This window comes from Aptenodytes forsteri, unplaced genomic scaffold, assembly GCF_000699145.1.
Source record: "Aptenodytes forsteri isolate BGI_AS27 unplaced genomic scaffold, ASM69914v1 Scaffold9, whole genome shotgun sequence".
Lineage (NCBI taxonomy): Eukaryota > Metazoa > Chordata > Aves > Sphenisciformes > Spheniscidae > Aptenodytes > Aptenodytes forsteri.
The window spans coordinates 7517710-7532054 of NW_008796217.1; the positions used below are offsets into that span (position 1 = coordinate 7517710).

Here is a 14345-nt window from a genome sequence, read left to right on the forward strand (position 1 = left end):
GTACCAACTCTGTAATAAATGTAGTAGAATAGATGTCAGTAAAGAAGCCTCAGATTTATTTGAAGAATATATAGATGTTGTTCTTTGCCTATAAATGAAGTGGTCTATATATATACACAAAGCATTAAACTTTTGAGGGCTTGTCTACATTAGAAAATCATATTGTGTTAAAACACACAATGCAGTTTTGAATGAGAACTAGATCTCGGTGAAAAAAAGGACATGTGTTTGATACCTCACCTTTCGGTCATGTAGCACCCCAGATTAGGTCCATGTGTATAGCCGTCTTTAATATAGAACACAGTTTTGTCCTTGACTGCACTGAGTGTTTGACATGTTGTTTAGTTGACATGTATTTCCAAGTGTAGACAAGGCCTGATTTTTTTTTTCAGCATCTAAAAAAAATGTGGGGGCATCAGTAACTGGTCTGGTATTTAATACTGTAACTTTCTGTACTAAGAAAATGAAGGTATTCTGTGTAGAGGAGAGTTTCCAAAATACAGTGTTGAAAATCTAGGAGACTTACTGGCATGGGTGATTATCTCTTCAAAATGTAATGATGGGGCTTCCATAGCTGCGTGTTTTCATTTTGATTAATTTGGCTTCATATTTAGCCATAATAAAACAAAACATGCATAATTTTCATTCTTTTAATTAGTATGGAAATAATCCTATATATTGGTGTTTTAAATAACTCTATACACCAAATACTTCCTAAATAAAGTAAAACCTGGGGACTTTTTTGGTATAAAAGTTTTGTCAGATTTCTGCTGAATAGAGCACTTGCCATTTTAAATTGAAATGCTTCCTTTGAAATGACTTTCAGAATTCCTAATGTTTACAAGTTTTAATAATTTTATCTTTTCAAAATAATTTGAACTGAATTTTTTTTAAAAAAGGTATGCGAAAATTCACATCCCGATCATTGCCTCTGTGTCTGAGCATCAGCCTACAACATGGGTTTCCTTCTTTTTTGATCTGCATATTCTCGTGTGTACTTTCCCAGCAGGGCTGTGGTTCTGTATCAAAAACATCAATGATGAAAGAGTCTTTGGTAAGAGAAAATATTTAAAAATTGTTTTGAAAAATCTTGTCTTCAACTTGATTCTATTTTGGTTTTGTTTGCTCAAAGCTGGTATATGGCTTGTTCTAAAAAAGGTTTAAAAGTGACGTGTTTAAAGATGATTATTAAAAGTTGCCTGCACCCAGCAGTATTTAAAACCATTTATAAAACCGCAGAGACTGAAATGGTGATGGAGTATCGTCCCAAGAGGTGGGATCGAAATATTTGTCGGTATGGTTCTGTTCTGTGGCTGGAGTTGCATGCTCTTCCACATGCTCATCTTGCAAACCATGCGTCGGGGTGCAGTGCCACAGTACAGTTCAGCCAGATGAACAGCTCAGTGCAAAGGGAAGGTCCCTTCCCCATGCAGGCTGCAAGGCAGCCGACCCTTCCCTGGGTGTCTGGCACTCATCCCATCACAGATGGTGATTCAAAGTGCCTTTTCTTTCCAGATTTTCTGCTATTGCAGTGAATGGAATCACTTGCTGTGGAACAAGTGCTAGATAAGACACAAGCCTAAGCAGAGGTGTGAGGTCTCCCTGTGTCAGTGACAACGAATTGTTTATTTGTACGAAGCTGTACTGTGAAAGCAGACTTTTAAGATTATGAATGAGGCTTGTAAGGATGTAATTTGAAGTTGTAGCCCATATGGAGGAGTGAAGCAACCTGATGTAGTTGAAGATGTCCCTGCTCGTTGCAGGGGGGTTGGACTAGATGACCTTTACAAGGCCCTTCCTTCCAACCCAAACTATTCTATGATTCTAAGATCACTCAGGTCTTGGGTTTTTACCGGGACAGGAGGCTCCAGACCAATATAGCTGCCTCTTAGGATTACCGAAGAGGTGTGTGGGCAGTGGGAATGTTTACTGTGTTAAATCCAGTGACTCAGGGGTATTCTGTGCTCTGTGGCTTACAATGAGTCCTTGTCAAGACCAGTGCTGGGCGCCTCGCTTTCAGCCTCCTACTGCTGCATCATCCATTTAAGTCAGCATAAAGATACCTATGAGTGAGAATGGGGAGCCGTACTATTTCACTACAAAGTAGAAAATATTTATGTAATTTATTTTATATATATATTAAATATATATTTATGTAATGTAATCTTATAAATCAGTGTCCCTTCATGATTTCCGTGGCAAATCTTTCACAAAAGCGTATTGTTAAACTGTAGCAGACAAGGAATAACCACTATTACTTGAACAATAGGTGTTCCTAACCAGTGTATATAGGTTTGTTTGGCTTTTTTTCCTTCTAAGAAATGTGTTCTGCATATTCCTTCCTATTCTGAAAATCCTGTTTTGTTTTGGTTTTTTGGGGAGTGGGGGTGGTGGAGATAATACTGTTCAGGAAAACTTGCTTCAGAATAGGGCTCGCAATATCATATTATTTGTCTGTATGGAATTATAATGTAGACAAGCCCCCAATTTGTCCACAGATATCTCTAGCTTACATTAAAATTTGATATTTACATGAAATTCTAACACTTCCTTTTGCTTTTTCAGTTTCAATAACTTGTTTGGTCTAGGGCTGTTTGGCCTTTTTAATCAAATGAAACAACCTATTATTCCAGTAGTATTTCTGGTGTGTGATATTAAATTTCACTAATAATGTATCTTCTGACACATTATTAATGAATATGAAAATGGGGTTGTGTTACTGTTAACAGTTGTCAAGATGAACTTCAGGAAGGGTTTGAGGCTCAAAAGGGATAAACGTTAATTGAACTGTATCTCTGTAAATTAAAAAGCAATGAAATGCAAGATGCATTCTCAAGTCTTTATACACACAGATGCTCAACCCACTTCCAGAAGTAGTTTTATGGAGAGCATGTATGTGTGCAGTCAGAGTGAGTGTTATTTTCTAAATGTCATGAGTAGATTTGTTTCTTTGCAGTTGCTCTGTATGCAATCAGCGCTGTTTACTTTGCTGGTGTGATGGTTCGTCTGATGCTCACTTTGACTCCAGTGGTCTGTATGCTGTCTGCAATTGCTTTCTCCAATGTCTTTGAGCGTTATTTGGGTGATGATATGAAGCGGGAAAATCCACCAATAGAGGACAGCAGTGATGAGGACGACAAAAGGAACCCTGGCAACCTGTATGATAAGGTGAGGGGAGGGAGCAAGAGTTAGAAGTCAGAGAACAGCTTATTTTTACTTTTTTTTTTTCCTCCCCCTTTTGGTCAGAATATTTTAAATGCCACTAGAGGTCTGAATCACTAGCATTTAAATTTAGAACAAGTATTGATGTTCTCCAATAAGGTGTAACTGATGTCCTGAAAAAAAAATGGGTGTCAGTGTAGAAGTGGTTCCTTCTAGCTCGATCGGTGATGAGCCTTTAACCTAAAGGAAGTGCACGGTGTTGACCCAGCTTTCTATAGAAGCAATGGCAGGCAGTTGCTCGCTCTCCTTAACTACTTATAGCAGTTCCGTGTCACTGAATGTCTCCATGTTTCCCTCTTGTATTTCCTCTAAGACGTGGTGAAATTAAAGAATAATACATTTTATAGAATAGTATTTCTATACATAAACTTGCATACTCTCTTCATCACGAAGAAGATGTTGTTAGGTACTAGGTTTTTTTATCTCTTGGGCTTTGTTATACTGACCCTGACAATGGAGGAAGCCTTGGGTTTCCCCTTTTCCTCCCAGTAAACACCTGTGCCTTTCTCTTTTCCACCCAGCCTTATCAAAGGGCATCACCATACTGAGCCAAACCAAGGAAGTCGTGCGTTGACCCTCACATAATAGGCTTTTTCTTCTGAAAGAGGCTTTCAAGGAGTCATCTATTTTTACAAGTTGCTGGATTGTCAAAATATTCTTGTGCATACTTCGTTACGCTACAACTTGGTCTAGCTTTATAGTATCCCATAGCATTTATGGGGTGCATGTGGTGCACCATTGTCAAGGGTGATAAAAGTTGCCATAACAGATGTATTTGTGTTTGTTCAGGCAGGCAAAGTGAGAAAACATGTATCTGAACAGGAAAAAACAGAAGAAGGACTAGGTCCCAATATCAAAAACATTGTTACTATGCTGATGCTGATGTTGTTGATGATGTTTGCTGTCCATTGTACCTGGGTAACCAGCAATGCGTACTCCAGCCCCAGCGTTGTTCTCGCTTCCTATAACCATGATGGGTAAGTAAGGTCTACAGGTCTGAAAATAATTAAAGGGCAAAAGCCTTTCTACTTCCTTTGTGTTAGCAATTTGCTTTACCTTCTTTTAATCACTTGTAATTATATTATGGCAGAATTGTCGCCTGAACAAAAAATTCTTAATACTCTAATTTTCAAAAAGATACAACATTTTATGAAATATTTAATGTAAATATGTAAAAATAATCCTATCCAAAGCCAATAAAGATGATGGTTAAAAAAAAAATGAAGTTTTTGAGTCAATTGGGAAAACTTGTTTATGAATATATATTTGACTGAAAATGCATTTAGTCACATCTTCAAACGCAGTTTAGCTTCTGGCCATTCAGCTGTCGGTGGGTTCAAGCTTATGACTGCTGGTGACTGAATCCCTGGAAGGGAGTTGAACGCATTAAGAAGAGCCTTATTTGTGAGCGCAGATTTATCATGGTGCAGTTAATTTGTTGCTAGTATTTGTACCGATAGGAATAAAATGAACTCTGTTTTCCAGCACTCGGAATATACTAGATGACTTCAGAGAAGCCTACTACTGGCTGAGACAAAACACAGACGAGCACGCCAGAGTGATGTCGTGGTGGGACTATGGTTATCAGATAGCAGGAATGGCTAACCGGACAACCTTGGTTGATAACAATACTTGGAACAACAGCCACATAGCCCTGGTAAGGGTGGCAATTTTCTATGGAGTAGAAACACCAAAATGTTTACATTGCGGTCGAGTACGAAATTGTAAGTGTGTGTTGATCGATAGTATGATATTAAGGAAAAATTCCATGGAGTGGGAAACACAGAGGTGGAAGGAACATATTTTTTGCATTTATTAGAACTCAAGTATGAAGAGTTTTGGGGCTAGAAGGGATCGATTTTGCTTTTGGAGTTTGTTTTGTTTACTTGGAGTTTCCAAAACTTCACCTCTACTTCAGTTTCTCTTTTCTTTGTGGGAGGATAGACAAAATCTAATGTAACTATCCAAACAGGGGTCGTTTCAGTTTAGCAGTGTCTTTGCTGACTGGATTTTGAATGGCACTATGAAAACTGCCCATGTGAAACAACAAATTTTCAGGCATCTTGGAAATCAGAGAAAGTTTATGAATGGCAATGGAAGTGTTGCAGATTTGATGCAATTGTGTCTTCTCAAATTTGCCATTAGACAAAACATCTGTACATTTAATTTCTTTCACTTCTGAAGAGTAAGTTTAAGTTTTGTGCATGTGCTTAAAAGCAGGGTGTTAGCATCGCCTGTGGTTGCAGGGGCACCACCTTGGGCAACTTAAACTTTTTTCAGAAGCGAAACAATGCTCTATATCGTAGCTGGGTTGCAGCCTTACTAGGTGCCGTTTAATGACTCATCCATCACTCAGTGATGACATCAGTCATCGCTCAGTGGCCATTTCTTCCTAGAAGACCTATGTCATGCTACATGGGCAGAATGGGGGAAGGGCTCGAGGAATGTATTAGGATAGTTTCTCGTCTTGTGTCAGTACCTAGTACAGCAGTTGGATCAGATCTGCAGACAAGCAGTGTTCAAAATTTAGACAAAACACAAGCTGTGCTTTGAGCATACAAAGTCCTGAAAAAATGTGTATTGGGGAAGGGGGGGTCATACGTACATGCTTTTGACAGGGGCAGGGAACTCGCATCAGCCGAAGGCAAGCTTGGGAAACTGTACTGTTGGTGCCAATACCAGTCAAGAAGCCTTCCCGTGTACTAGGACACTTTTCTCTTGTTTTGGTTGTTGACCTGACAGCGTTAGCGTGTGTTAGATAGACATTCAACTCTGACAGCTCTGTGTGCCTCCCTCTTCTACAAGATGTAGAAGTGCAGATACTGTATCTAAACCAACAGATACCTGCAGGACAGGGCGCGTCAGGTGAATAGAGAGACCGTGGAAGTCATCTCTATTGCATAAGCACAGTAACCATACACATTACAGCAGTTAGCAATGATGGTTTTTAATAAAGAATTCTCTCCGGTATGACTGCTGGTGCTGTCAGGTTCCATTTCGGAATGTATACTCCATAAAGGGGGACCCAAGCAATAAATGTGTGTTGTGGCGAATACCTGAAGTTGTGCTCTACATGAGGCGTGCCCCGAGACACATGCCAGATGACTTCCTCCTGCCCAGCAATGGAAATCTGCCAGATAACTTCACATTGATTGGGATCATGGCCAAGAAGCTGAGGTTCTCCGTCTTTTTGATGGATTGCAGCCTAAGCTTAGCGTTTCCTAATTACGTTCTTAACTGAATGTTACCAATTTGGATGCGATATTATTTATATTGTAGTTACTCCCTTTTATTACAGCGATACATTATTATGCCTTAAGTGCAAGAGCTTCAATAGCAAACAGAACTACTGAACTGAATGCCAGGTACTGACCTAAGTGAATTCTTTAAGTGTTGGAAGTGACCGCTGTGGAAGAGGTTCTGGGTACAGCTTTAAAAAGCTTTTCAAGGCCAAACCTATGTTATGCTTTTAACTCAAGGATGTCTCTATTGTGACATTTTCTCTGCGTTTCTCTCCCTTGAATTCAAGGCTGAGGGTGCCTGCATGCTACTGAGTACAATGCAGCGTGGCTGCTTCATTAGTGAAGGACAGAGCTCAAGGAAAAAAACCCAAGAAATTACTAACATTTCAAATAATTTATTCACTTTGGGCTGTGTCTAAAGCTTGGAAAACAATTTTAATTAGGTATTTTCTGCAACGCTAAGCTTTTGGCAATGCAGCCATGACTTGAAAAATCTGTAGGTGCCACAAAAGGAGAACCCTTATTGCTACATTTTATACTCAAAACACTCATTTCAACAGGCAGCACTCCTCTTGCGGAGGAGGAAATACTTCAGTTTAGGTTGGGCTTTTGAGTTTCTAAATAGACACAATGAGTTTTCTTTATCTAGAATGAAAATGTGGGCTTCGGTTGGCAAGTATGTATTCTTGGGCTTTGGTCTGGCAGGTTATCGATCTGCGGATCTGTTTGATAGGCAGCTGTGCAGATATTTAAGGTATTTTTGCTATGATACAGGTGGGAAAGGCAATGTCATCAAACGAGTCGGCAGCGTACGAGATCATGAGGAGCCTGGATGTGGATTATGTTTTGATTATTTTTGGTGGTGTGATTGGCTACTCTGGTGATGATATTAATAAGTTCTTGTGGATGGTGAGAATAGCAGAGGGGGAACATCCCAAAGATATTCGGGTAAGTGGAAACATACACAGGAAAACTGAAGCGTTCTTGGCTGAATGCTGTATTTCTGTGTGTTCATCTCTACTGTTTTTTTTAAACTTTTATTTACGTTGTTGCTTTTCTGGTAGTGCTTATTACAGTGGAGGGAAATCTCTACTACTTATTGCCATTTTATTTGAAAAAATGTGTTATGGGTTGTTTTCCTAGAACAGTAGGAGTGCAGAGGCCTGTAGCCCAGTTTCTTTCAATATTTCTGGTTTTGAAAGGTCAGTAACCTCAAAAGCCTTTCACTTTTTTTGCCTGATACTAAAAGTACAGGATATCTTTTGTAATTCTTGTGTGTGTGTCTCACTATGCACCATCATACTTCAAAAAAGGAGTGTTCAGACTGTTTAGATGGTTGGCATTACAAATTTCTTCAAACTGTGTAATAGTAGGAGACAAGTTAAAGTGTTAATATTGACTTATGTAGAGTTTAAGTTACTCAAACATCTCAGAGATTGCAGAAGTCTAGTAATATTTGCTTAAGCCTAACAAAAACTCCTAGATATTGAGCACAGGCTTAAGGGAGTAGCCCGCGTGCATAGTTTCATCTTGTACTGGAGATGAAAATGGCAGAAATTTTTTGTTTAAACACTGTGTACTACGAAGTTTATGGTAACATTGCAGACCTTGTATATTAACAATACAGTGCTTTTCACCTTTCTGAAGAATAATTTTGAGAGATGCCCAGCTAACTTTTACATTTTGAGATCAGTTTTCCAGTAACTCCTTACTGTGAAGTGACAAAACTTGTACCGGCACAATAATACGGATTTAGGAATATTGGTCCATTGGGGTCTGGGTTACAAGCAGGTAGTTCGTAACTATTTTACCTTTAATGAGCACCATCATTTTCTGTTTTAAGACTAGCTTTTAAACTGTAAAAGTCAGTTTAGATTGTTTATGAAGTGTTTTTTTGTGGAGAATGGAATGAGAAATGACCTTAAATAGGGGTTTAGTTTATATTGACTCTTTGTATCTTCTTTTATTTTTAAAGGAAAGTGATTACTTTACCCCTCAGGGAGAATTCCGCGTAGACAAGGCAGGTTCTCCAACTTTGCTGAACTGCCTCATGTATAAAATGTCCTATTACAGATTTGGAGAGATGCAGGTTAGTGCTATAATTTCTACTGAATCTCAATTGAAATGTGAGAAAACAAATGTTACTTTGATGTATTTTCCAGCTTTTAGATTGAGTGTTGCTTGTAGTAGCAGAATGGGAGGTAAGAGTCAGCTTTACCAATTAAAACACATCTAGGCATGGTCTACTCTATATAACCTTTAGAAAAAAGCATTTCTGCTGCTAAGCTACGCTTGTACCTAGCTTTTTGCTGTCCTTCGCATTGCCCCAGACGAGCATCTTAATGCCATTATGCAGTGCGCTTGCTAAAGCGTTAACTGTTATGTTGTGGAGAGCCTTAGATTTGTTTTTTTTAATAGCATCACAGAAGTGGAACTGTTAATTGACTATTTAATATCTGTCAGAAATGACCTGATTTCGATCCAAGCCACATCAGGGTATTAAACAACACGGCACTTATTATATAAGGGCATAATTCTCAGAGAGTTTTGTCACTCCCCTTTGGGATCATCAAGCATATGCATGTAGCTAAATCTGCCTTGTTTGCTTTTTTCTTTCCTGTTCTTCCCCATCGCTGCCAAGGGCCCTTCGTTCTGATGCGTTAGCACAAGAATCCTTTATTCAGCTAAAACTGATGCCAGTGGATCTTATTTGTAATGCGGGGGGGTCAAATTTAACCGATAAGCATGAATATTTCAGACTTGTATGGAAAACCACGAAAGTGCAAATTACCGCACTATAGAAGAGAGAGCACGAGGGAGCAGCTATGCTAAAAGCCACCACGGGCTGCCACACCTCAGGCTTTCACTTGAGTAGCTTCATCTCTGAATGCAGACATGGTATTTCTGTTGAGACATGAAGGGCCGTCTCCTGCGACATCTGTAGGAGTAAGAATGAATTTGCCTCTTTCTCAATTGTAAAAAGGAACTGAGAGTTTTTTCTGTGTGGTAATAACCAATGCAAGAGAAGTGTTGTCCTTTGACTAGACCAGCTGAAAGCGTTGCCTTGTGGTGTGAAGTACCACAGGTTGCAGCGATGGGTGTTTTGGGCTTTGTCTCGAACTAATATGCAACTTTAATTTTTATAGCTGGATTTTCGGACACCCCCAGGATTCGATCGTACGCGCAATGCTGAGATAGGCAACAAAGACATTAAATTTAAACATCTGGAGGAAGCCTTTACCTCAGAGCACTGGCTTGTTAGAATATACAAGGTGAAACAACTAGACAACAGAGAGACACTGGATCATAAACCTAGAGTAACCAACATTGTACCGAAACAGAAGTATTTGTCAAAGAAGGTGGGTTCCCAGTGAAGTAACTGAACGGGGTCAGGAGATGGCAGTTTATTTTTAACAGTGAATCACATAGCTGATGAATTATGTATTTCCACTAGCCAGAATGTTACGGATACTGTTCATGTTAGTGTCCAATATCAGACCCGCCTGCTGGTAATAATTGTTAATTTACTGTCTGCTTAACTTAAAAGCATGTGAAGACACAAGGCTAGATTATTTTTTTTTTTAGGCAGAACGCTAACAGGAAATGGAGCGTGTCACTGGCTGTTACAACTCTTAAGTCTTAATGTAACCGGAAGTATAATCTCTAACGTACATCAATTCATGTTTCAGTAACTAAGGCTCACGAAGTAAATAATGTGGAAGTTGCTTTCTGACTTTGTTTGAAAGTAGTGATGCCTAGCAGTTTAAAAATGGCAATTTTGTATGAAATAAATTAAATATGAAACTTTTGTTGACGGAACTGTAGTGTCTGGCTGCTTACTGTTTGAAGTCATCATCTTCATGGTTTTAAAAGCATTAGCTGTGGTGTGCTACTTCAGCCTATTAAGAAGGATGTGTTATCAGGGGAGTTGGGGAGAATCTTAGCAGCCCTCTCCTTCACACCATCTGTCTTCTATATACTCAAATACATGTTGCAAAAGGAATTCCGGAATCCTGTCAGAAACAACTGTGTAACAAACTAAATTAGTATAGGCAGTAAACCTACACTGCATCATGGAAAGACAAGTAAAGAATGCTAGAGGGTAAAGATGTGTATTCTTGTGATTTGATGGAAGTTCATAAAATAGGGCATTTGGGAGTTGTCACTGAAGCTAGACTTACCTGGAAAGGCAATTATAAGCTTTAATGTGCCTATCATACACTTACAGTGCAACTTTTGATCTCAAGTGACAAGCGAGGCTATATTTATTAACAATAGATGTATTGACCCTGCTTAAGCTGTGAATGTGTCAGTTCCCTGTCTAAAGACAGGATAAAAGTTGATGCAAATTCTGATCCGTCACCAACTCTTGCAGTACAAACAGGCTCTACTTCCCATTAAGAAATCGGAGAACCAGCAAAGAGCATGGGGCGAATGTCTAAACTAGGATTTCTTAAATGCATTCTGAGGGAGGGCTCCTTAGTAGCCAGAGCTTTTCAGCAGCTGCTTCTATACTTGGAAATTTAGTCCATCTCCTATCATTCCTTCCACGTTAGGAATGACTTCGCTCAAGCTCAGAGCTGTAACGTGTCCAAGTATTACATATTAGTTTGTATCTATCTCACTTTATAAGAGTATTATTATTGTTGTTGTTATTAAAAAGAGAAAAGTTACACTTAATTGACCTAATAGAGCCTGCTGGTAAGCACAGCGAAGTGCAGCGAGTGTGGGAGCCGCCTACTGTCTAATTTGTTGTGGCAGGCGTGTTGAATGTGCAATTCTACCTGCCACGAGCTAACCGTATTTATACAACTTCAAAGTTAATATTACCTAAGACTAACATTAATGCTTCCTCCCGTTACTACCTTAAAAAAAGAAAAAAATCTAAGATCTGATGATGACACATGAGCAGAAAGCGCTAACTAGCCTACAGACCAATAGCAGAGGACTAAAGACTAAATACTCAGTTTTTCTCTTACTTCTGAAAAATGCTGCTTTGAGCAAATGTTTCTAGCTGTCCTCTCGCTAACCTCTAAGAGAATCAAATAGTGCAAAAGATGCAAGAAGGGATTATTTCCAAACAAAACTAACGCTCTGTACCGCTTCTGCTCTTTGGGCATATTAGAGCTTTATCGTGTTGGTTAATTATTAATTCTGCCTCAGCACAAGCTTTGAAAACAATTCTACAGATCTGGTAGATGGGGCTTGCAAAAGTACATCTTGTGCGAAAGCAGCTGTCGGGCATGAATTAGCAATCCCAACTTTAAAAGTAATAACTGGATAATACCTAGTCGAGGGTTTACTATTGAAGCTCTTTAAAATCAGTCTAAAGATCAGGCATTGAAATGCACACCATTAAACCGCGGTCAAGACTAAATCATTAACTAATACATTTTATTCTGTTTTTCTTTTTAGACCTCCAAAAGGAAGCGTGGCTACATTAAGAATAAACTAATTTTAAAGAAAGGCAAGAGACCCAACAGGAAGACAGTTTAAATACACTGTTCCGATTGCTAATACGAAGCAGTTGTCCTTGAGATAACCAGTCTTTGCCTTTAGCTCAAGTCATGTTTCACAGCAACATGAGGGTACAGAACCATCATTGGTCCAGATTATTGTACAAAATTTTCAGGCAATGTCTGATTAAAAATATTGGCTTATTGAGAACAGCTGTTTTAGATTTGTAATGTGAAGCAAGACAGAGCTGCTATCCAAGTCTAGCAGCATTTTTTTTATTGGTACATATTATCCTTCAAATCTGTTGAGAATTTGGACTGACTGCACCAAAGAACCCTGTAATTTGGTCCTTGGCACATGCATACTTGTCAATCTTTTTTGGAAAACACTGTTCAGCTGAATAGCACCAGTATGTAAACTGGAATGGTGAAATCTAAAAATGACTTGTTTCCAACAATTGAGAGGAAGCAGAGCTCTCTGAAATTAAACTTTCAAAATAAGTTCCTCCCATGGTTATTTTTCAGTGCTTTCTTTCAATGTCCTTTTACTCTTGCTGCAGGCTGGTTTTGATCTGGAGCGTAAGAAGCAAAGCTGCAGTTTTCGCAAGAGATGGCAGGACAGGTTAAGTGGATGCTAGTTGAGATTGGACGAGCTGCTTTTGTTTAACGTGGGACTGCAGTACTGCTGCCTTACGTTGTCATTTCTTTCATAAGGTAGACAAGGCAAATCTCGCACACTGTAGATACAAGGGCTAAATTGATATCCTCCTGAAAAATCTGAAACGACAGTAATGAATGCTATAGGAACATACAACTGAGCATCATGTAGCAGCTGGTGCTTCAGAACAGAAATTAAACTGTTTTAGGTAAATGTTTACATTGGTAAAACAAGTATAGCCTGTTCAATGGGGGAAAAAAAAAAGGTTGACAGGTATATAAAACCCCTCTTCTGTGGCTATCGGAGGTAGAGGATTTGCAAACCTCTTCCCCCCCCTCACTGCCCTTCTTGTGAGGGTAAAAGTTTTTCTGGAAATCCGTTTCTCCGCAGTTTTATTTAGAGTGCTTGAATCAATTGAAGCAATTCCTGCTATAGTGCTATTTGCTTTGTCTGTCTTTTCTACTGTTTTTTTGGGGGTTTTGGTTTTTTTTTTTTAAGGAAGTGGTGAAAACCGTCAGATCAAATGCACTAAAGTATAAATGGAGACTGAACGTGTTCACTTTCCAGCTATAGGAAAACTTTATACAGACTTGAAAATTTTCTGTAATTAAAATGAAAGGGTTTTGCAGTTTGTTTCCCTGCCGCAGGTTGTAACTTTTTATAGAAACAAAACTTGCATCAATAATTTGATGTGAAATGCAGAATAGTATGTACCTTTCATGAAGAAAATGTAAATTTACAGTGTTCTGTGAGAATGTTACTGCTGACTTCTTTCCCAAGGTGTAGAATATTTTTTTGATTTATGAACTCATTTTTGACTCTGATGGTTTATACAGACCAATACTACAGCTGCAACATTTTCACAAAGGTAATTAAATCTGGATTTCTGGCCCCCTGTCGTTTGGAGATTTCATTTTATTTTGTTGCTTTAAAGCTCAATGCAGACCAGTTGTTGACTGTAGGGGAAAATAAAGTTAATTCAAGTTTTGTGTTAAGGGTGTTGTGTCAGTTTTGTTGTGGCTAACAATAGTCCTAGTGATAAAGTAAGTCATTTGCACTCCATAATGCAAATCTGCTGACCTCATGAAGTTGCTGTAATGAAGCCACAGCAGCTACTTTACATCCTTCCAGCTTGTATTTATTAAGCCAAACGTAGGGCTGCTGCTGTGATGAAATTCAGGTGGCTGTAATATTTTTCAGAGAACAGCAGCCATCGTTCCCAAACACACATTGCAGTGAGTCCTTCTAGCATCTGGAGACGCTCAAGCTGTTACAGTGGCTTACCCACCAGCAGAAGGGGTGATTACGTGAGGTGTAATTTGTAGTATCTTCCTTCTTCCAAGCAAATCTGCATCCTGCCCCTCACCAGTGGTAAGAAATAAGCCATCTAACGTTTGGTAGAACATCCGAAAGGCAGCAGAGCAGATGCTGCTGGTCAGTCTGTGGTTTGGCAGTAACTCAGCTTTGGTTTAAAAAAGGAAATAAATGAAAGGTTGCCCTCCCATCATCTTTAGGTTATCTTTACAGTCCTGTCAGGCTGTTTTCTGTCTTAGCTGACAGCGTTCTCTTTAACAGAGCAGAAATAAGTGAATCCTGTCAACTTTTACAGCATTTTTAAAGCTATATGAAAGAAAAATAAGCTAACTGCAGGAATCTTAGCCAGCCTGGGCCTGAAGTTGCCTACCGCTTCCCTGAGCTGTCCTAAATCTAACTTGACTTCAAGGCTTGTGCCAATGTTCTGCACTGAAATGAAAAGTTGGCGTCATT

At 39.1% G+C, this 14345-nt stretch overlaps 1 protein-coding gene across 1 annotated transcript in view; it reads left to right on the forward strand.

Annotated features, from left to right (window-relative positions):
* Positions 1 to 13573, forward strand: part of STT3B (STT3B, catalytic subunit of the oligosaccharyltransferase complex) — a 32012-nt gene extending 18439 nt beyond the window's left edge. Inside the window, exons 8-15 of the mRNA XM_009288632.1 lie at positions 900 to 1054; positions 2957 to 3168; positions 4012 to 4199; positions 4708 to 4879; positions 7239 to 7412; positions 8440 to 8553; positions 9611 to 9823; positions 11880 to 13573. Of these exons, the coding sequence (XP_009286907.1) occupies positions 900 to 1054; positions 2957 to 3168; positions 4012 to 4199; positions 4708 to 4879; positions 7239 to 7412; positions 8440 to 8553; positions 9611 to 9823; positions 11880 to 11960 (1309 nt within the window). The 3' untranslated portion in view covers positions 11961 to 13573. The remainder of the gene's footprint in view (positions 1 to 899; positions 1055 to 2956; positions 3169 to 4011; positions 4200 to 4707; positions 4880 to 7238; positions 7413 to 8439; positions 8554 to 9610; positions 9824 to 11879) is intronic.
* The last annotated feature ends 772 nt before the right edge of the window (positions 13574 to 14345 follow it).